The sequence below is a fragment of the Rhinolophus sinicus genome, chromosome X, assembly GCF_036562045.2.
Source record: "Rhinolophus sinicus isolate RSC01 chromosome X, ASM3656204v1, whole genome shotgun sequence".
Lineage (NCBI taxonomy): Eukaryota > Metazoa > Chordata > Mammalia > Chiroptera > Rhinolophidae > Rhinolophus > Rhinolophus sinicus.
The window spans coordinates 11,711,558-11,734,472 of NC_133768.1; the positions used below are offsets into that span (position 1 = coordinate 11,711,558).

Below are 22,915 nucleotides of genomic sequence, written 5' to 3' on the forward strand. Positions count from 1 at the left end.
AAGTATCTATTCTATTATAGGCTTTTGCACTAGGTGATTGGGACACTGAACAAGACAATGAAAAGTTCCTGTTTTCAGAAAGTTTTCATTCTAATGGGGGGTAACAAAGCAATAAACATAGACACAAGCAAATAAAAAATGTCAGGTACCAGTACTGATACATACTATGAAGAGGATAAAATAGTACAATTATATACATCAGGGATGGTGAACTACCACCTGTGGACCACATCCAGTCTGTAGCCTCTTTTGGTATGGCCTACGAGCTAAGAATTATTTTCTACATGGTTGAAACAAATGAAAAGGGGAATATTTCCTGATGCATGAAAATGATATACAATTCAAATTTCAGTGGCCACAAACTTTCATGGGCACACAGCCACACCCTACATGACTGCAGCGCTGGCCTCCACTCTCCTCACTGGTCCGCTGGCTAATACCCAAACCCCCAAGCCACATCCCTGCCCTCACCATGGCCATTGCACAGTGGTGGTCTCTGCCTCCCCCACTTCCTTCAGGCGTCTGCACAAATGAAACGGAATCAGAGAATTCTCCTCCAACCATTGCTCTATCTCCTTCCCCTGCTGGATTTTCTTCATAGCACGTATCACCCCTACATGTTACAGATTTGTGTATTGCCTGCCTCCACCTGCCACACTGTAAGTTCCATGAGAGTTGAAACACTGTCTTATTTCTGCTGCTTTCCTAGCGCTCATAGTAGATGCTCAAGAAAAAAATAATGAATTGTCAAATACTGGAAGGTTCTAATGAGAGGCAAGGGAGATCCTTTAGGACATCAAAACCACTCAAGACTTTCATGATGTGGGGTGGGGGGACCTCAAAGTGTCTTTGCTTTATAATGTCCTAGGATCTCAGTACAGACTATAAGAACTACTGGCAAGTGAGAGAAAAAGGAACTTACCACCATAAAAGCAACCTGGAAGAAATGTCTCATCTCAATGCCATCCCAATTATGTATAGTTTCCACCCTTTCTGCTAATCTCAAGTGGAAGGAAAGAGTTGAGTTAGAAATGTGCTCAGAAACGATTTTACTGTCATTTGTGTCAGTATTTGTCTAGCATCTCTAGCCAACTGTGGTTAATGATAAATGTGCCCCGGAGTTCCAGATCTTATTACGTCAAGTTCTACATGGAAGCATCCAATGTGTCCAAATACTATATTTTCACTTCATAAATTGTCTTTATAAGCCTGTTCCAAGAGGGGTTCCATAATGGAGCTCATTCAACATTCAGCTTTAATGTTATTTTCTTTTCTAGAGCTCTTAGGGGTCTATAGTAAAGGTTTATCTGCAAGCCCAAATCAGGATTTTTAAATTTAAAAATGTCATGAAAAGAAGTACTATACTCAATATATAAGATACAGTTGGGTTCTATTGTATGCTGAATACCAATAATACGCTATACTGATATAAAAGCCTTAACAACTAGTTAAAAGTGGCTAACTAGGATAAAATGGGTCTGCATATACGGTCTGACAATGAAGTCCGCGAACTCATCCCAGAAAAAGTGCTACATACCTCGTTGCTGAAATCACTACGGTCACCTTCGAAATACTCCCCTTGGGAAGCTATGCACTGACGCCAGTGCCTAGTCCAGCCTTTGAAGCAAATTTGGAACTCTTTCTGGAATGGCCATCAGAGCTGTCATCGTATTACCCTTGATGTCCTGAATGTCATCAAACTATCTTCCTTTCAATATTTCCTTTATCTTTGGGTAAAGAAAGAAGTCACAGGGGGCCAGATCAGGTGAGTAGGGAGGGTGTTCCAATACAGTTATTTGTTTACTAAAAACTCCCTCACAGACAGTGCCGTGTGAGCTGGTGCATTGTCGTGATGCAAGAGCCATGAATTGCTGGTGAAAAGTTCAGGCTTCTAACTTTTTCATGCAGCCTTTTCAGCACTTCCAAGTAGTAACCTTGGTGAACTGTTTGTCCAGTTGGTACAAATTCATAATGAATAATCCCTCTGACATCAAAAAAAGGTTAGCAACATCGGTGCAACAAGGTCGGCTCTTAATTGACACACCTCGTAGAAACATGTAATTCAACACATTAAAATACAAGGTCATAAATGAAGAAGAAATTAACAGAAAACATCTTCTATGTCTTTTATGCCCAAAAACTGTGCCTGACAGAAGAGTGGACAAGAGCTCATTGGATCACTTGACTAGCAACAAAGTCAATGGACTTTCCTGTGTATGACTTTGGAAGTGGAAATAGGGAGGGGAGTGGGGAGGGGGCAAGTCTGCTTTCTGGACTTAAATATGGAAGGTACACCTCAGTCCCTGTTATTCAGTTCACTTTAGAGACAATTTCAGGAGAAGGCAAGTCACACAAAGGTTATGAAGTCTTGTCAGCCATGTGGCTTTTCATGAAAGTTAGAGGTATCCCACATTCCTGTGGATCTCGGACTTATTCCAGCCTTATGCAGAGTTTGAATAACTCCAACACCCAGCTATATTCTTCCACCAGTGAAGTTAAGAAGGAGTGGGCCAAAACATAGTGTGGGGCAGAAGGAAATGAATTTTGCCAGAAAAGAGTTACCGTGTTTCCCCGAAAATAAGACCTAGCCAGATAATCAGCTCTAATGTGTCTTTTGGAGCAAAATTTAATATAAGACTCAGTCTTATATTATGGTAGATAAAACCCAGTCTTATTTTACTATAAGACCCAGTTTAATATAATTTAATGTAACATAATATAATATAATATAATACCAGGTCTTATATTAATTTTTGCTCCAAAAGATGCATTAAAGCTGATTGTCCAGCTAGGTCTTATTTTCGGGGAAACATGGTAGGAAAGCCTACCATGACCAGGAATTATTCCTTTATTGCTTTATTGATATGTCTGCACCAGTGACTTTGAAAAGATTTATGGGGGATGGCTTCCCCTAATGGCTTATCAAATAAACCAGATATAGTGCTGGCCAGAAGGTCAATGTGAATGACAGGACAATGAGGTTGCAGGTATTTATTTGCCAAATGCCCAAGAGTGTCTACACTATTGTACTCAGGGTTGTCACATACAGATGTGAGTCTATATGGATAGAGCTTCCCAGAGTTGTGCAGTGCACACCCTGTGCAACTGTATATGACTATCCCAACTGTATAAACAAGCTGGCGAAAATAGACATAGAACTAAATCCCACACCTAGATGCTTAATCTGATTGTTAGTGAGCCAAGAATAGGTATTGGGTTAACCTTATTTGTAAAAGAAAACATGTTCTGTTCAGATTGAGCAACTTAGCAGTTAAACAGTATATACAGTAGAATTTCAAGCAGATTTATCTCAATTCACAAATTCCATGCACTGCTGACCCCAAACAGCTCTCCTAAGTACAAGTGGCAAAACTAATGAAATTAGGATGCCTTACCCTCAAATAGCACTAAGTGCAATTGTCTGGGTTATTCGTAGCTGTTTGCATAGTTGCTGCAAAAAAAAAATGTTCACCGACTTATGCAACTGTAGTAGAGGCAACGCTAGTGTAACCTGAAAACACAGGAGACTGTTCAAGGCTAGCAAGTGAGGACTGTGGGGAAAAGGCAACCTAGGGACAGAATTGGCATCACCGTCCATTCTGGAAAAGAGGTGGTTAGAAAAGGGGTGGGTGGAGAGAAGAACCTGCTCGTGGTCCTACTACTGAGGAGGACCCTGAACAGGTCTTGTAATAAATGAAACATATTCACCTCAAAAAAACAAAACATAAAATTCATATTCCAGTATCCAAACCCTACCATCCTGACTATGCTTTCATACTCAATTTTAATTTAAACAGGAGGACCATTAACACTAAGAAACATATTTCTCCTTAGATTTTCTCTCAAGAAAAAGTTGGGGGGAAAGGAAAAGTACAATAATCAATACCAAAGCTCCTCTTTAAATATAGGCAACCTTCCCTTCACATCAGAAATATTTAATTATTTGGGGATAGGGTGGATGTAAGCTCAGTATATGTAGCTTCACTTTTTAAAGGAAATTCGGATATATACGAAGAAAATCACGAATACTACTGCGAAGCACAAATGCTGCATCTTCCATGTATAACGACATGTTTTCTGTCACATGCAAATTCAACTGCTTCCCTCCATTTCCCCATTAAATAAGTTCATGTATTAGCAGTAAATCTGAAACATTTAAAACCTCACTGTGCCCAGGACACCGAAAGAAACCTTGGTGTCTCTGCTCTTTAAAAGAGTTAACCTCAAGAATCACACTTATTTCCAACAACTCAGTCTCTTCTTGTCCCATCAAATAAATTGATGTTTTCAAAGTACAATGGAAATATTTTAAAACTTCATGCAATAAAACTGGGAGAAAAAAAGAGAAAAGCACAACTCCATGAACCCAGCACATCTAAACCTGAGTTTTGTGTACTTAAGAAAAAGCTGAACAGCCCGAAAAGTCTTACTTGCTTCAAACAAGTCAGATTTTTTTTTCTCTTGTTACATAAGCTCAAAATTGGATTCCTTTTCACCTATAATCTGGCATTGAGCTCCATCATCCAGGCTGGTGGCAATGAAGTGGAGTTGAATGACTGACTTCTCCCAAATGCATTTGGAATTTGGAAAATTAGAAAGGTGTAAACTGCTGGACAAGGTGATTCTCACCCACTAGCAGAGTCCACCCTTTACAGATACCATGTACATCTATTTGTGTGCTGCATGTATATGTGTGCTTTCAACATGAGAGTTAACACTTTTTCAGCCCCAAGGACCAATTTTCCCCTGTTGGGGGCGCTATCATCCCTGATGAAAAATGCATGTCCTAAAAACAACTACAAAATCTCAAGTCCACATTTAATTGTTCACTGCCAGAAATTTCCAACTCAATAATGATTTAGCATCACTTCACTCAAAACAATCAGAATCATTTTCAAAATACAGAGCTGATTTAAAAAACCAATATACTCTATGAAATACATAAAATTGGGTGAAATACTGCTTAGTCAGTAATATCCCAGTTAATTTTTTTTCCATTCCTCTCAATTTATTGGGCTCTATCTGATGCGTGCTCATAGAGCCAGAGTCAATTACTGTTGAATTTTATGCACATTTCAAAGCAAAAATACCAAATGAGTTATAAGAAAACATTTTTCTAGATGGAGGCAATGGGTAATTTAGAAAACCACATAGAAAAGGTCTATAGAAAGCAGTTTTCGATTTACAGAAGAAATTAAGGAAACTAAATTAACATTTGCTGCTCACAAGTGACATGAAAATAAATGGCCCACAAAGTTATCTGTGTCACAAAAACAAGTCAGTGCTTCATTAGAAAATCACTGTGCCATCTGCATATACAAATGAGGGAAACTTCCCTATCTGAAAAGATTCCAGAATGTTCATTCATGTCCTATTACATCTCCACACTCCCTAGCATTTTCAAACTCATAGCAAGCATCATAGTAAGCCTAAGAAACAGAACACTCATTAACAAACAGAGGATGCAAAAAAAGAAAGTCCTTCGTATAAGCCAATAAAACAACCTGCATCATATTAAAAATTGAGCTCACCTACCTTCACTGGTCCACGTTCGTAACTGGAGCCCTGCACCAACTGCAGATAAGACATCATGAAAATATTCAGCAATGCCCACTGTCTGTACATTTTGAATATTTTAATATCCACTGATTACCAAGCGATTGCTATCAGGCAGCTAGAGAAAACTGTTTCAAAAGACATTCCCAGAAGGAAAGTTCGAGACCCCAAGATTTCACTGAAAAAACAAATAATCAGTTGTGATAAAAATCCAATGAAACAACTTCAATTAGTCAAGGTACGTTTTTGCACAATCTTACGGAGGAAGAGAGATGAAGGAATTTTTACATGTTTTCATGCTCCCAAAATAATCAGGAGGTGGACATGTCTCCCACTTCCAATGAGAAATCACTCTAAGTCCATTTCATGTCCAGCAAATTAAAAAAACATCTCTCCACCCTATGCCCCAGGTTCTAGTTGCTTTGTAAAAAGGTGGTGTGGCCACCAATGCCTGCAGCTACAGAAAAGCTGGGACCCAATTCTGGATTCCAACTTTTTTCACAACCCCCATGGAAGTTTGCAGAAGCATGTGTCTTAAATCTGACACAGATTTTGGCAGAAAATGCAGGGAAGTCTTGGCTGTAATCCTGTCGCGTCCCTACCAATAGCAGGGCCGTTTCAAAAACTGACTCAAACGCTCAGGACCGCTGTTATTTTAACGCCGATAACCTGTAATGTGAAACCCCTGCACACATAGGCACAACTGTAGTATTGAAACTGCATTGCTCAGGAAGGAACTTCTGATGCTCACCCATCAACTTCCAGTGACACACAGAAAACAATCGAATATGCTTTAAAATAATTCACTCTGCACAAAAATAACACAGTATCTACATGCATGTGAAAAGCAAACATACACAGTGATTTTTGTAACAGAAGCTTAGTAACTTGGGTCAAAATGAAGAACACTGACTTTTAAAGAAGCAACAATTAGGTTTATTTGCATGTGCCAGGAATTTATCTCACTGTACATTGCTATAAAAACCATGCTATCACTTTAGTGTGGAATTCTTCAGAAGCACCAGTTAAGTCAGCTTTGGAAACTGAATGCGTTGAACAGATGGATGCCACAAGTGGCAAAATTCTAGAAAGCATCAAGACCTGCTCTCGTGCTCTTCACTAGTTTCCAATCTTTGATTTCCAGGTTTTGGCTCTTTCAAACCCATTTTTTGCATTTCTGAAATCAAGAATGGCCTGAGAAATCTCTTCATTGGTGTTCATCACAAATGGACCTAAGGCAGAAAGAGACATTCAGAAAATTCTGGGTGACAATAATATTTCCTTCTACCACTAGAACTGCTACATGTTGCTGTAGTTCTTAACTTGAAACACATCCAGGCATATCCGAACATTAAAAGGTTACTTTCACAGTGTTCAATCCCCAACTACTGCCATACAAGTTTCTTGACTAGGATTGCGTATAATTATAAAGACCAAACTTCAAATGAACAAAGGCAATTTTATGTCACTCATCCATTGCAGGTTGTCATCAACAATGGCAAGCTATTTAAAACATTCTTAGGTGTGGTTGTATTACAACTATTTTTTGTAGTTGTTAGGGTTTTTTTCCTTCCTTATTTTTTTCAGACATAATTGACACGCAACATTTTATTAGTTTCAAGTGTACAACATAATGATTTTATATCAGCATATATATTGCAAAACAATCACCATAACAGTCTAGTATCTGTCACCATATATAGTTACCACATTTTTTTCTTGTGATGAGAACTTTTAAGATTTACTGTAGTTGTTAGTTTGACAGCACTAGCTGATGTCAAGAATTCAACCAATCTGATACAAAGAATTGGCGAATCTCATCCTAATTTGGTGTCTACACCATATATGAGACTGTGTACTTAAATGAGGGGTCTAAGTAATTTTTGAAAACTAGTAGCTGCTTGTTGACAATAAACAGGAGATTACAAAAAATTCAAGTCAAGAAAGCATATTTTGGATTCTCTAGAGGCTGGCAAACTTTTTCTGTAAATGTCAGAAAGTATATATTTTAGATTTTGTGGTCAAGCAGTCTGTCTCCAGTACGCTATTCTTTTGCTGAAGTGCAAAAGGAGTCACAGACAATACGAAAGTGAATAGGCATGGCTGTGTTCCAATACAACTTTCTTTACAAAAACATGCAGTGGGCAGAATTGGCCCATGGGTCAGAGTTTGCTGGTCCCTTTGTCTAATTCCTAGATTTAAATTTGGGTTCCGCTAAAAGTGTAGAAGTACTCCCCTAATCCACCAGGAAGCAAAGTGTCTGTCTCTTCCCTTTGCTTCACACGTTGTAGGGGCCAAGGGACACCATCCTGGACTGTATCACTTCGACAATCTGCTAGATAACAGGGCCAGCTCCTCTATGGCACTGGCAGTGTCTTGAAAGCAGTTGACAAATTTGCCAGTTCAGTATATTTCTTCTACCAGTCTGCAGAGGTTCCTGACATTCCTTTTACGACAGTTCCTCCTCTAAGGGGCTTTCTCTGAGAGACTCAGATTAAAATATAACTGTGTTACTTGCAGGGAATCACACATTTCAACGTCTTAACCACTGTTAGCATATCAGCAGGGATTTGGCCTTCACTTTAACACTTGAGAAGGAAGACACAACATAATATGCATTGATGATGTTGAGGCCTTTTGGGAGGTTGCAGGGAATAGGATGGTTGTACAAAGAGAACACAGGAAGAAAGCATCTTCATTCATTCATTTATTCATTTCTTCATTCAATTACCTATCTATCAAGTATTTATTGAGTGCCTATTAAAGATTGTGCTAGGAGCTGGACGTGACTGGCAGACTGTCCCACAAAGATCTCAACTCTATCACACAGACAGATATGAAAACAAAACATTATAAAGAGCATAATACCTGGAATGATGAAAGTGTGTAAAATCTATGGAATCAGCACAGAAAGGGGAGGAAGTGTGCAGGAAAGGTTTCCCAAAGGAGGTGATGTTTAAACAGGCATATATGGAGGAAAGGCATTCTCAGGATTAGCATGCGGGAGGAACTGAGGAGAGGGGCACAGTACCGGAAGGAGGGCTCAAAGAGGGAAGAGAATGGGGGAATCTGATATGCAGGAAGAGGCCAGACTCCTCTGGGCTTTGGATTAAATCCATGGAAAGAAGTCTGGACATGATACTGCAGGCGATCAGGACAGCAACGTGATCTGATCTGCAGTTTTTGAAGATTTTGGCATCAGGGTAGAGAACATGTCAGGCTCTACCAGCTGAGTTGATGGTGGAATTGTTAAGGGTAATCGAGACACAGGACATAGGAGGCTGTGGGTAGAGCAAGGAGTTCAGTTCTGGGTATTTTGACAATATCCAGAGACAATAAAATGGCTTCCTGGCAGAGGTGCTTGACACATTGTTAGAAATACGAATCTGGGGCTCATGAGAGAAATTTCATCTGGAGATGGAGCTTTGGACTACATCAGGCAGGAAAGAATGAGAGAGCCCTCATATGTGAAACAAATAACAAATCCAAGAAGTCATCCTGGAGAAGCCAACTTTTTAAAGGACACACAGAGAAAAGGAAAGCAGGTACTGGGCCAAGGACACATCATAACTTTGCTATAGTTTGGAGTTGTAGAGCACCTCTCCTGTACCCCAATTATTTTTCTGTAAAGACAATGCATGTCTGGGCTCCCATCCTGACATTTTTCTGGAGTATTCTGCTGGGCTTCTCGATTTATACTGTGCATATGAATCAGGTGGGAAGCTTATTAAAATGTATATTCTGATTCAGTAGGTCCAGAGTAGGGTCTGAAACTCTGCATTTCTAACTGTCTCTTGTGGACACGGACCCCACTTTGAGAAATAAGGGAACCCCTGGAAACTTAGAGTCCTCCAAAGTCTAGTTAAGTAAGCTCATCTCTTCAAATGCTCAAGGAGGAGAAGAAAATTGAAACCAGAGAGCCTATGTTTTGGGGTTTTTCCCCCTTTTCCTCATGCCCTTTTTTTTCTTTTTTTTTTTTTTTTGGATACTATATCACCAAATTTATTATTTTTTTAAATTGAAGTATAACAGGCATGCAACATTAGTTTTGGGTGTACAACTTAATGATTCGGTATTTGTACACATTGTGAAATGATCACCATAATATCTAGTTAACAACAGTCACCATACATAGTTACATAATTTTTTTTTTTGTGATGAGAACATTTACGATTTATTCTCTTAGCAACTTTCAAATATGCAATACAGTATTATTAACTGTCATCACCACGCTGTATATTACATCCTCCCGGAAAGCATATGTTTTTAATTGATCAACTCTAAGAGTTATAAACAAGTGAGTTATTTGATAGTTATTGATAATCCCATAAATCCTCTTTCAAACTACAATTTCCATCTCTTCTCTAATTAAACCTTTGAATTCCCTCCCCAGTAATAAAACTGGTATGAGTTTAATCCCTCATGATGTAGAACCTTGGTATAGTGGAGAGAGCACAAAACATGGGGTCAAGAATTAGGGTTCGAATCCCAGCTGCACTACCAACAATTGTGTCCCATCAGACAAGCCACAGGGTAGAGTGAGGAGCAACCAGCATGGTGCAAGGAGAAGGGGCAGGCTGGTTGGAAGCCAGACAGTCTGAGTGTGAATCCCGCTATGTGGCCATGGGCAAGCCAATGCAACTCTGCACCTCTACTTCCACATCTGAAAAATGGGATGAGAGTATCTACCTCATAAGATTGCTTTGAAGATTACATGAATTAATATTTGGAAAGCATCTTGACCAATCCTAGTAAACAGTAAATGCTACCAAAGGATCTGTTAAGTATGTAAAATATCGAGATTTCATTTTCCCCTTTATAAAAGGGACACCACTCCCTTGACGCTAAGGACAGTCTCTATTCCAACAATCTATGACATCCTATGTTTAATTTGTGGACATTAATTAAGGCCTTAGCGAATTCATTAAACTAATACTTGTTTCCAAATAGTTGAGAAATGGTTATGGCTATCTTTAAACATAAACAGGTAACAGAATAACCTAACTGTCTGGGTTTTAAAAAGTTAAAAAAAAGTGAAAAACACTTTGCTTCTCATTGACATTTCAAAGGACATGTCTTTTGGGCTTACCATGTTGGACAACTGGTTCTCTTAATGGCTCCCCGGCAATCAAGACAAAATGGCTTCTCTCAGGATCCTGAAGTCAAGAAAGAACACATCAAACCATAAACATGCTTATTTTTAAATATCGACTTAGGAATAATTTGAAGTTGACATGCTGGCCAAATGGACAATGTTCCTAATTCTGAATATAAATTCCAGAAATACTTTCTGTGCAGCACTCAATATGGAAACACTTATTCCTTAAGATGTTTGCTTGCATTCAGAATTCAAGAATAAGTCCAGACCACTAAAATATTAACCTTTACAAATAAAGAAGAATTAAAATTAAGATTGTCTTTAAATGGAAACCTCTTTAAGACAAACTGTGTGACTGACGTGGCTATAATTGTTTATAGGATTTATAATTTCCCACTAACAATGTAAGTTTTTAAATGGAAGATTATTTATGCAAATCCAAAAGTAATTGATACTTATTACTATTAACATAAAATATGCCGCAGAAATGTTGCCCTAACCTTATAAAGGCATCCAAGGGACATCTGCTCAGGCAAATTTCTCTCCAAAAGGGTCCTATTGTGTTAAAGTTTTTAAAACATCCAAGGGACATCTGCTCAAGCAAATTTCTCTCCAAAAGGGTCCTACTGTGTTAAAGTTTTTAAAACATCCAAGGGACATCTGCTCAAGCAAATTTCTCTCCAAAAAGGTCCTATTGTGTTAAAGTCTTTAAAAGTTTTTCAGAATGAAGATCAGATTTTTCCCTGAAACTGAAAAAAATTATAATATCCAGTGTTAGTGTGGATGCAGAGAAAGATGCACCTTTAGATATTGTTGGGGAGATTTAAAATTGTGCCGTAATCCTTCCAGAGAGCATTTTGACAATATGACCCCAAACCTCCACTACCGCTTGTGTCCTCTGAACCAGTAATGCCAGAGAAACCAGCAGAACCTTCCACCACACTTGTGAGACATAATAAATAATTCCTTTAAGCTACTAGAGTTTAGGGTGGTTTGTTACTCACTAATAGATAACTGAACATAATGTATTTCTTTTGAAGCATCTCTTACATTTATCTGATTTAGAATAAAACAATCAATAAAGCCATAACGATTAGGCACTTTAAAACAAATCCTTCAAAAATTTTGAAAAACTTCACCCATATTCTAATAATAAGCATATATCTAAATATGTGATAAAATATTATGTTATACATCATATTATATTTATATGCTTTTATTAATATAAGCTCTTTAACTAGAAATCATTATGTTACTAGTACCAGAAGATTTATCACTAGATTCAATAAAAATGAATAATGAATTATTTAATCCTCCATGTTTCTTAAAAAAACTTGTGTTTTACAGAACTGAAATTTATTTCTCTTGCTTCCAATTTTAAAAAATTAAAAGGGAATTTAGGGTAGAATATTTTTTGTAAGTCTTAATTCACTCCCTACAATTCCAGGGCTGGTATCATTTAGTACATTTAGTGGATGCTTTAATGATTTCTTCACGTTTAAAAAATATGTTTAACTATTCCTAGGCCTACACTTATTTATACATCACCACCTTACCTATCCATAACCCAACTTGATGTCAAAATATGCCAATGTGAACTCAGCTGAAAATCAAACAGTAAGCCTAAAAAGGCTTCTGCTATTTCAAATTTTAAAATAGACGCCATAAACTCCATACACTACAGATTAGTGCTTTAACCTTAGCACAGATCCTCACTCAATCTCCCTACTTATTCTTGCTTTATACACAACACTAGCAATTAGGCTTTGTGGTTATCAGCTCTATAACAGATTCAAAGCTATATGACAGGAAAGCACTTCTGGATAGCAATACAAGAAAATGGACATTTTAGCATCAACAATGGAAACGAAATATGAACTATGAAAACAGGTATAGAAGCTTAAAAATTAGTCTAGGACCACTTACTGTAGTTGCCAGCAGGCCCTAAAGATATCATCATGCTTTATAGCTCAGGAGAATAATTAATATACATGCTGATGTCCCAAGATTATGAATAAGTGAAATTGTGCATAACAGAACCTAAGCCCACAGGAAAGGGGCAGGTTTCTATGTGAAATGATTTTTTTTCCAATGTCATGTTTAAATGACTGAAAATTCAATAAAAAAAAAGTTTATTCCCTAAAGGCTTTGGAGTGGTGAAATTCTAATGTGAATCAACAGACATTTGAAAGAAAAGTGTCTTAGGAAAATAGTTCTAATCATTGGTACTACATCATTTATAATTTAATCTGAAAGAAGATGTCACTGAATAGTGTTTTGAGGTGTTTTTTGGAGGGGAGATGTACTTGAGTTTTAGGGTGAGGAGGCAGAGGGGAAACAAAGAGTTGGGGGTTACGAGAGAAAGGAAGAGGAAAGGTCAATCTCCCATGTCACAGATGTGCTGACTTCTAAGACTGCACGGTTTTTAATTCAGAAGATGCATCTTTAAGTAACAAATTTGTCCTACAGTTTATACAGTTTAGAATAATAAAGTTTTAAAAATAAAAGTTTTGCTCCTTTTGCTATTACTCAAATCAATGATGGCTTTTCATTTATAATTTGGGCAGTAGGATAAAAGGACACTTGAATTTGGTCTGAAGTGAAAAATGATTAAACTTCTGGGTGTTGAGAAATTCAGGGGCTCAGTTTCCCATTTCCGAAATCTGAAGGATGATCCAAGTTTCCTTTAATGACTTCTCCACAAAATTAACCTCTGAGTGGCCCCTTCTGCTCTAACCTAAACCAGATGTTTTGTGTCTTTCTTTTTTCTTAAATGCATCTTTTTTTCTTTCCTTAACTAGCCTTCTTTGGTGAAAGCTGATCATCTTTCTGGATATTCAGTAGAATGCTGATGTGGTTAAAAGTCCCAATTGCTGTTATCTTGGAAAATCCTTGTCTATGGTGAGCTTGTGTACAATGTCAAATGATGACAATCACGTAAAAAGCAAAGAGAATGAAAGACCTGTTTAAGACACGAGTCCCTGTGTGAATCTAAGTCAATGCCTTTTTGGGGTCTGATGAAAAGACCATATATAAAGGTAAGAGGCCCGCTTGCTGCTTCATGTATAATTACCCCAACTAAAATTCATGATCTCGTGGGGCTCAGACTGCATCTTTTACTTTACATGGAACGTAAAATGGCGCACATTCTCAGAGTTCCTAGCTCAGCGTTAGGCCCTTCTGGTTTACTTGATTCCCTTTTCCAAATTCCCTTTTCCAAATTGCTTTGTTATTCCATAAATATTATTGCCAAGATATGCCTTGGGTTCCACTGATACCAACAATAAATGATTGAAGCCCAGATGAAGACACTAGGATTCATTGAAGGTGTTGATAACTTCTACACTATTGAGTATGTTCTCATGTTTGTTTGATTGATTAGACTTTGAGAATGAATCTAAGGGCATGCTTTTGCTTTATGAACATTTATTACAGTGATACATTACCTGAAAAAATTACCAGAAGAAAGAAACTGAGCTTTAGCATGACTTAATTGAATGCAGTTGTTCTTACTAGATTTCATTGTTTATACTTAGGCCAATTGAAAGACAAAACGATTAACTGTTACCAGTTTTAAAAAATTAATGGTTATGAATTTTTGCACATACATAAGCAAAAAGTTGTCTCTAGCTTTAATAGGGTGCTTTGTTTGTCTTTCCATCTTTATTTTAATGAAATATTAATCTGCATTAATTTAATGAGTTCCCCACGAATGGTGCCAGTTAGAGTATCATTAACCTCAAGTATGGATTTAATGGCATCCCATGAGGAATTGATTGCCTATCTTGACAAACTACACTAATAAGTTTGTTAGTCCATGAGGCTTAAGACCTTCTCTATAGAAAGCACTAGTATAAACACGGGGCCAAAGGTGAGATCCAGCCTTTCATATCAAATCCCTGTGCCCCGATCATGGAGCCATCCTGGTAACCAGAGTACCAACTGTAGGCCAAAGCAGCACAGGGAGCCCTAGCCCTTGAAATAGAGGCCGTTCCAGGGTGACCAGCACAGTACAGGATCAAATGTCCAGGGTAGCATGGGTTGATCCCAATCTTTAAGAACTCTGAAAAAGTTAAGGCCATTGTTGGGGTTTGGTTTCCTCTAAGAAGTCCAAGGGTCTGGCTCAAAGACTTAAATCTAACATAAACCAAGCCCCCGGTAGTTGCTACTTGCCATGGAAGACTTCAGAGGAATGGTCACAAAAGACAATCTGCCTTCTGAGTGAAGAACACAGGGGTCCCTGTATCCTAAAATGTGCTGACCTAAACTGAGTCAAAGGCTGAGATCGAGCAGGGAAGCCTAGGGAAAGAAAAGACGTGATCTATACCAACCTTTCCTTGCCCTGCTCTCCTGCCCCAGAGGACTGGCCACTCTACAGGAAACTGCCCCTTCGACTGGCCAACCAGGAAGATAGGTGTGATGGTGGAAGATGCAGAAATGAGGACCAGTCAAGTGCAGGGAGAACCGTGCTGGAAGGAAGCCAGGGAGTATATCACCTCCTCCTTCTTGACCACGACTCAGTGCAAACGGAATTGGGGGAGTACTGGGAAGTCACATCTTTCTTCTTTATCTAATCCTTAGGCTAAATCTAGTTCTAAGTGAAGATAACTGTGGCCTGGAGCCCAAATGAATTAGATTCCTTTAGGGCCTTTTCCTAGCTGTAGAAACTGTTACGTGCCTAAGGTATGAATCCTCATTAGGTAACATGTATCTGGCATGACGATCTGTTAAATTAGGCTTTTAGATCAGTGAACTTTCCAGCTACCATTATGGGCCACCCACTATGTACTGGGCCAGGGATTAGCAATCTTTTCCTTGTAAAGACCCAGAGAGTTAACATTTTAGGCTTTGTGGGCTATTCAGTCTCTGTCACAACCACTCAACTCTACCATTGTAGTGGGAAAGGATTCACAGACAAACAGCAATGAATGGGTGTGGCTGTGGTCCAATAAAACGTAATTAACAAAAACAGGTTTGATTTGGCCTATTGGACATAATTCACCAACCCCTGTGCGAGATCTGGAGTACACTTTTGATAGACACAACTGCACATATTCTAACAACCCCATGCAGTTGGTATCATTATTTCAATTTTGCAGACAAAGAAACTGAAGCTCAGAGAGGTTGGGAAACATGTCCAAAGTCACACAGCTAACAAGTGGTAAAGCCGAGATTCACACTTCACAATCTCTTCTCTGTTGTAATCTAAGGGGGACTTTCTAGTCTTTGTGGATGTGAGTGACAAGTGCCCTTTAAATGCTAATTTTTTTATAAAACAATTTTTTTCACAGAAATCTTTCTAATGTCTCGATGGCTCAGACTAGGCTTGTACACAGCAATAATTACAAAAGAACCCATAATAGAATGATGTCTCCAAAGCCAGGAGCGCTGTCAATAAACTGATGGTTTCAGCCGATTCTTTTCTATCCCTGCTGCCTCCTGTCTTTCTGGCTCCTCTCATCACTTCTTTCTGGTGTTGCATTTCAGCTTCCAAATCGTTAATATTTGCATGTGCCCTTTGCTATATTATTGGAAGAACTGAGGTTATCAAGTCAAACCCAGATAACGTTACAAACTTATCTGCTATCAGTAGGTTCTGGCCTATGTATAGCTTCCATTCCTCTTTTCCTGCACTGGGTTGAAGTAGATAAAATTGCCATTTTTGTAGGTCAAGTGTGGCAGTTTCATACAGCTCAACATAGACCCTGCGATATGCATTTTGTGTGGTGCTCATGAGGTTTTCTTCTATTTACTTCACAGTTCATGGCAGTGGTACAGATGATTAAAGCAGCAGGAGGTGAGCTGCCAGGAAAGTGGGCTAAGATAGAATAATTCCTCAAATCCATTGCATTCTATTAGGTTGGTGCAAAAGTAATTGCAGTTTAAAAGGTTAAAAATAATTGCAAAAACCGCAAATACTTTTGCACCAACCTAATACAAGGCCAGGGTCAGAGGGCCAGAAGTCACTCAGACTGCCTCTCCAGCAGTGACCTGCACACTGAAATAGTTTTCATCCCTACTTTTCAAAATTGATCTTTTCAGAACCTTTTGCACAATTGTCTCCTCAATCGTCTTTATTAGAATGATGCAAAGCAGTCAGACTGACTTCATAGGCTCACAAGATGATGAGTGAGTGAATCACCCAAGGCAGTGAAATAGACATAGGGAAGAAATTTGGCAACCAGGGGAAAACAAGCTCCGAAGACTCCTAAAATATCAGACACTTTACTTAAAAAGCAGGGCATTAACACAAAATGACTACGAAATGCATCATGTGCTCCATCTCAGTTCAAAGTGGGAATTACTTTCAAAGGGCTCTCTATGAGTATGCATGTACATCAATATTTATACTCCTAAAGAGCTGACCCATTTTCACTTACACTAAAACAAAGTAAATCAAGTTTATAAAAAAAGAAAATTAAAAGACAAGGAAGATGTGTTGCCTCCAGATTCAAATTTCTTGGGGTAAACAATAGGGACATAGATGATTCCTGAAGACGAGGAATCATTATAAATAAAACCTTAAAATAAGCTAGTAGAAATAACAAAAGTTAATGAAAGGGGTTAGTAAACTTGTGGCATAGTTTCTTTGCCCAGTAGAGAGAAAAATTCCCAGCTACACTGGAGATTTAGGCATGTCCCTGGAAACTAGTAGAAAGTACAAGTTACGAAAAATTAAAGATTTTTTAATACTTACTTTGTTCTCCACCTGGACACCGTCACCTTCCCCCAGCACTGCTGTGTGATGAGGTTCTATTTTTTGTTGTGCGTCATCAGGCCCTACAAAAAAGGTGACCCACTAAATGTGATACTCATCACAGTATATTTATCATATGGTTACAAATGTGGTAACTACAGAGCACCGTAACGTTCATTTCAACTTCAGAAATAAGACTTAGGAATCTCCTTAAATCTCTTGGTTGATGATATCTGCAATTATTAAAGTCTGAAACTGGCTGGTTTCCATTGTAGAAAATAACAGGGAGGTGAGTCTTGCATTGTGTTTCCACTTACACCTTTAATGGCTGCCTAATAGTTCAATTAACAAGCAAAGTCCTGGGCATGACATGCTAAGAGTGTTTCCTTGGGTAAATTATAAACCTCATAAGAATGAAGCATACTTAGGAAAATGAGTAAATGCCATCATTAATTCATTTCAACAAGTATTTATTCAGCACCTATAATTGTTAGTACTGAGAAAATACCAGGAAGTGCCGAGCAGATTTGTTGCATACAAATAATTCAAAATCTCATTGGGTGAAACTAAATATATATTTGCAAAATAATCAGAGAATAATCCAGTTGAAAAATAAGTAAGTTGGATGGCTACTGAACTATGAACAATCCCAGTGCTAAATGTTGTGTGTGTGGGGGGGGGGGGATCTTCAGGATGGATACATTTCCATCCCCTCTATACTGAGGCTCACAGACGAAATAATACAAATGAAATTGTAAAAGGCAACAGTAAGATAAGCAAAGTTCAATGAGAGAACAGGGACTATAGGGGCTAATTCAGGAGTAGGGACCCTAGGAATTTGTTGTGAAGGAGTTAAGACAAACAGAACTTTGAAGGATTAGTAAGACCTACAAGAAGGATGAAGGGCATTCTAGAAAAGAAGACAGACTGTGGAAAGGTAAGGCGCTGGGATCATGCAGGACATCTCTGGAGGAATGCTGAACCTTCTGCCATTGCTAGAACATTCTTCTGGGAAGAATGGAAAAGTAGAGTGGTTTCAGATCAAGGAGAAACTTGAGGGCCATGCTTATCCATATAAAATGGAGGGCCTTTGAGGAGAGGGTATGGGTGTGAAATGGTCAGATCTGTGTCTTGTAGAAATAACTCTGGGAGAAGAGCACAGAATACATTGGAGGGGGCAAAACTGAAGTTAGGATGACCTACTAGGAGTTTATCCTAAGAGTCTAAGTTAAAATGAATTACAGTCTGAACGGGAAGAGTAGACACAGAAAGATAAGGATGGATTTAAGAGGTAGAGTTGAGAAAGAATCTAAAGGATTTGGCAACAGTGGGAGTGAGAGGGGTCTAACATGATTCTCACCAGAAGCAGATTAATGTCGTCGCCTGAAGATTACAACAGCGGTTCTGCAAGAGGAGGCTAGAAAACGGAGAAGCTGAAGTGGGACAGAACAGCCATGCAAAAGGACAAGATCCTAAGCAGGGCGAGAAGTCTATAAAGATGTCTAGGGGGATACACTGGCACAGCAATAATAATCAATAAGAAGTGCTTATTGAGACAATAGCTTGAGGAGTTATTATATGAACAGAAACATAATTTGTGAATTTTGTGAATATTGCTTGAAAATATAGCTGTCTTTTCTAGAGAAAACGTCCTTCCCACCTCTTTGGATATGAAGCAACAGGGTTCAGTTTGATGCTCACAAACATGAAATAGGATTCATTTGTCTTTTATTTTTTTAATTGAATTTCTTGAGGTGACAACGGTTAGTAAAATTATATAGGTTTCAAATGTCCTCTTGAGGTAGGATTCTAATAGAGCAGGAGTTCTTAACCTGGAGTCAATGTGCTCCCAAGGGGTCCGTGAATAGAATTCAGAGCAATCACAGACATGAACGGGAGATAAATTCCATCCTTATTTTCACTGATACCTAACTGAAATGTGGCCTTTCCTTCAGCTATGAATGTAGCCAACAAACCACAGTAGCATTAGCTGGACCAATGACTTTGTCCCCAGTAGAAACCACAGATATTTGCATATCACAGGACAGTGTTGTTCCAGATATCTCAAAATACAGTTTATGTTAATCACTACTTAGAATTCAGAGATGACCTGCTGCTGGATCATGTTATTTCGAATGTCATTAGAGAAGCTCACATATAACAATATCATAAACTTGTTCTTTTAGCATTTTAATGACTTCATTGAGTTAAAAAACAAACAAACAAAAAAACATCGTTCAGAGGTAGGGCCTTGGCAAATGTCAAAAGGGTCCATGGCACAAAAAAGATTAAGAACGTCTGTCCCAGAGGCAGTGGTGTGCTAGTTAATGTTTAAAACTCACTTTCAGGGACAAGGGGGAGAATAAAGCTGATTTGTAGTGTGTGTCACTTTCCTTGGTGTAAATGCTCCCCCTGTTGCCAATTTCAAGCTGCCAACCATTGTGAGGTCAGGGAAGAGGTGCATAACCAGCCCCTCTGAGCTGGCAAGAGTCAGCACACCAGTAAAGGTGTCTTCTCCATCTCAGATTTAGGTCAACAAATGCCATGGAAGCAAATGATAGACTTCTGTTGATTTTACACTCATGCAAGAATTTGGCAATAAAAGAGAGTTCTGGGAGTTGAAGAATAATCTCATTTAAAGTCGGGTAATATTTTTAAGTGTGATATGGAGCAGCATTTTATTAAGCATGCTTTACTCAGATTCCCTGGGAACAACAAACCATGTCTTTATTGACAACTAATTCATAGGTAACACCCATTATCCACATGGTCTACTCCTGGCCCCTAATTTCATCATGCAGGATGATTCATGATACATAGACCCAAACAGTTTATAAAGCCCCTTCATTATGTTTTAATGGAGCGAGCCGGCAAGAGACAGCTCTCAAAAATAACGCTAAATTGGGATCTCTCTGCACCTCCCACCAGGGGCTTGCTTGACTATAGTGTTCATTGGCCTGTGAGGAAATCTTAATTTAGAAACAAAGAGTTCATGTTTTCCTCAGAGCTTTCATTCTAACTTTACGTGGAACACAATTTTTACCAATTCTGCTCGCTGATCTGGGAGACGGATCACAGTCTTGATTCTGAAGAGGCCATCTGAAATGGTGCACGCTAAAGCAGGCCTTTCTTACAGATACTCGAGTCAGCTTCCCAGGTAATCATTCTAAGTGTACCTCACTTTCTGTATTATTTTATGACATGTTTTTTAAACAGGATCACAGAAAGCAAAGAAACTGACACTATCTTCATGTCATTTCCATGCTATTTCACCCATCTGGTTATCTTCTGAACCTAAAATAAGTCTCAAGAAAATATATCTTATTGTTTCTGATTACTTTCAAATATAAGTAGAGCCAAATCAGATACTAAATAGTTTCCACTGAGAAGCTTTGCCAAGAATGTTGAATCTAATAGTGCAGTTAAGGAAAATTTAACTGAAAACAATTGAATTGCAAATATTTTCATTTGCCTAAACAGTTATAAAAGGGCAAAATACTTTAGAACATATTTTAAAGTTAGTGCTGCATCTTCAGTGTGCGATTAATTGCTGTGCAAATTTCCCCCATATGCCAAATTTCCTTTTTCTTTTCCTTCTCTTTATAAGAACTGCTGTCCCGCGTATTCTCTATTCCACACACTCCAATACTTCATCATAGGTTTTGATATCATCAATTTTATACGTACAGTGGCAGCATTCTTATCTGACGCAATCAACATCATTAACTGAAAAAGACAAACTGCCTTAAACATTTCATTTTAAATTATAGTGAAACCGGGGCAAACGGGGGGCTCAGTTGGTTAGAGTGTGAGCTCTGGGTAGCAGGGCTGCCGGGTTGATTCTCACATGGGCCAGCGAGCTGTGCCCTGTGCAGCTGGAGTGGAGACAATGAGCTGCCACTGAGCTCCCGGGCGGCCAGATGGCTCAGTTGGTTGGAGTGCGCGCTCTCAACCACAGGGTTGTCTGTTCGACTCCCGTGGGGGATGATGGGCTGCGCCCCCTGCAACTAAGATTGAACAATGGCGACTGGACTTGGAGCTGGACTGTGCCCTCCACAGATAAGATTGAAAGGACAACAACTTGACTTGGAGCTGATGGGCCATGGGAAAAACACACTGTTCCCCAGCAAAGTCCTGGAAATACACAGTTCCCCAATAAAATCCCGTTCCCCTTCCCCAATAAGATCTTTTAAAAACACACACACACACACATATATATATATATATATATATATATATATATATATATATATATATATATATTTTTTTTTTTTTTTTAAAGATAAATACATAAATAAATTATAGTGAAACTGTGCCTTCATTTGTCAATTTTTAGAAATATAGCCAAGGAAGGTCCGCTGATTGGATTGAAGCACTGCCTTTCCTGATAAAGCATGCACATAATGAGCCACTGAAATCCTTCTAGATTATTACAGTTTCCCCCAATCTTTTACTGTCATCTCTCCCTTATTCATTCAAGACTTTTCGTTAGCAATTCATGTTTGCAAAGCATTTGACTTATTTGTTCTAGAAATACTAACCCTCTTCACACTATTTCATTAATTAACATATAGTTTAATTACAGAATTGCCATTATTGGTACAACTGACATAAACAGATTTGAGAGCAATCACAGCGGCCGAGTTCACTTGAGACTTGGCTGAAGGGAGTAGCAATGGGCAGGTGGTGTTGGGGGGAGCTGATATCCTGGGTGCTCAGGCACCTCGCTCAAGGTATTCACCATGGCATGAAGCAGTTCGTTCTGAGTAAGTGGAGGTCAATTTGGAGGGCTTCTCGTGTATGTCCTCATTTTTATTGAGTTCCAGGGGCCATGCCAAACTTCTTAATACTCCCCAGAACCAGAAGCAAAGAATTGAGTACAAACTAAGCATGAATAATTACTTATTTAAATAAATTGGAAACATTTTACTACCCAGATAAGCCAGTTAGCTGTTAGTTCAATAACCACACACAAATATTTTTAGATTTCTAAATATATTTTGTAAGCCCCAACAGTATACTTGATAGTGGTCCTACCAGGGACTGGCATCCAAGCTGATAAACTGTCCCAAGCTTCAGGAATACAGGATAAAGTATCTTCTATCCTTTTGATCTCTGTGTTAATGAGTCATGTCACTTTCATCTCAGCTACAAGGAAGGGGTTCAGTGCTAGTATCCTTGGGATCTATTGGTTTTTCTGGGCGTGAAGTTTTTATTTTCTTTGGATTTTTAAAAATCATACACTACACAGATTTCAGCTGAGGGCTGGTCAAAGCACTTGTTGCTTCAGTATAAGACTGTGTCAAAGACGATTCTCTCTCCCGCACAATTTTTAAAGCTACTATTCAACAGTCAGCTTAGAAGGCTTGGAATAAACTAACGTATAAAAAATTAAGAAGATCCCAGAAAAGCAGAAAATACCTCAAAGAAATACTTTTTAAAATAAAAAAGTGTTAAGTCTACTCATTTTATTTCTGCTAACTCCTTCTCTTCTTCAGGTTGTCACCTTGAACTTGAAAATGTCTGACTATATGTATTTCCAATATCTACTTAAACAGAAAAAA

At 38.5% G+C, this 22,915-nt stretch overlaps 2 protein-coding genes across 4 annotated transcripts in view; both read right to left on the bottom strand.

Annotated features, from left to right (window-relative positions):
- The window catches only part of VEGFD (vascular endothelial growth factor D), a 34,034-nt gene extending 27,693 nt beyond the window's left edge, over positions 1 to 6,341 (bottom strand). The window contains exon 1 of the mRNA XM_019746284.2: positions 5,536 to 6,341. Within this exon, the coding sequence (XP_019601843.2) occupies positions 5,536 to 5,625 (90 nt within the window). The 5' untranslated portion in view covers positions 5,626 to 6,341. The remainder of the gene's footprint in view (positions 1 to 5,535) is intronic.
- The window catches only part of PIR (pirin), a 108,896-nt gene that overhangs the window by 13,118 nt on the left and 72,863 nt on the right, over positions 1 to 22,915 (bottom strand). Inside the window, exons 8-11 of one of the 3 annotated variants that reach the window (XR_002138553.2) lie at positions 17,352 to 17,434; positions 10,646 to 10,712; positions 6,658 to 6,788; positions 5,536 to 5,574 (exon numbers count right to left, since the gene is read on the bottom strand). Coding sequence is in view for 2 of the 3 variants with exons in the window: in XM_019746288.2 (XP_019601847.1) it covers positions 6,676 to 6,788; positions 10,646 to 10,712; positions 17,352 to 17,434 (263 nt within the window). In the remaining variant the exon portion in view is untranslated. Of the gene's footprint in view, positions 1 to 5,535; positions 5,575 to 6,469; positions 6,789 to 10,645; positions 10,713 to 17,351; positions 17,435 to 22,915 lie in introns of those variants that run through there. The other 2 variants (XM_019746288.2, XM_019746287.2) reach the window with 2 other exon arrangements.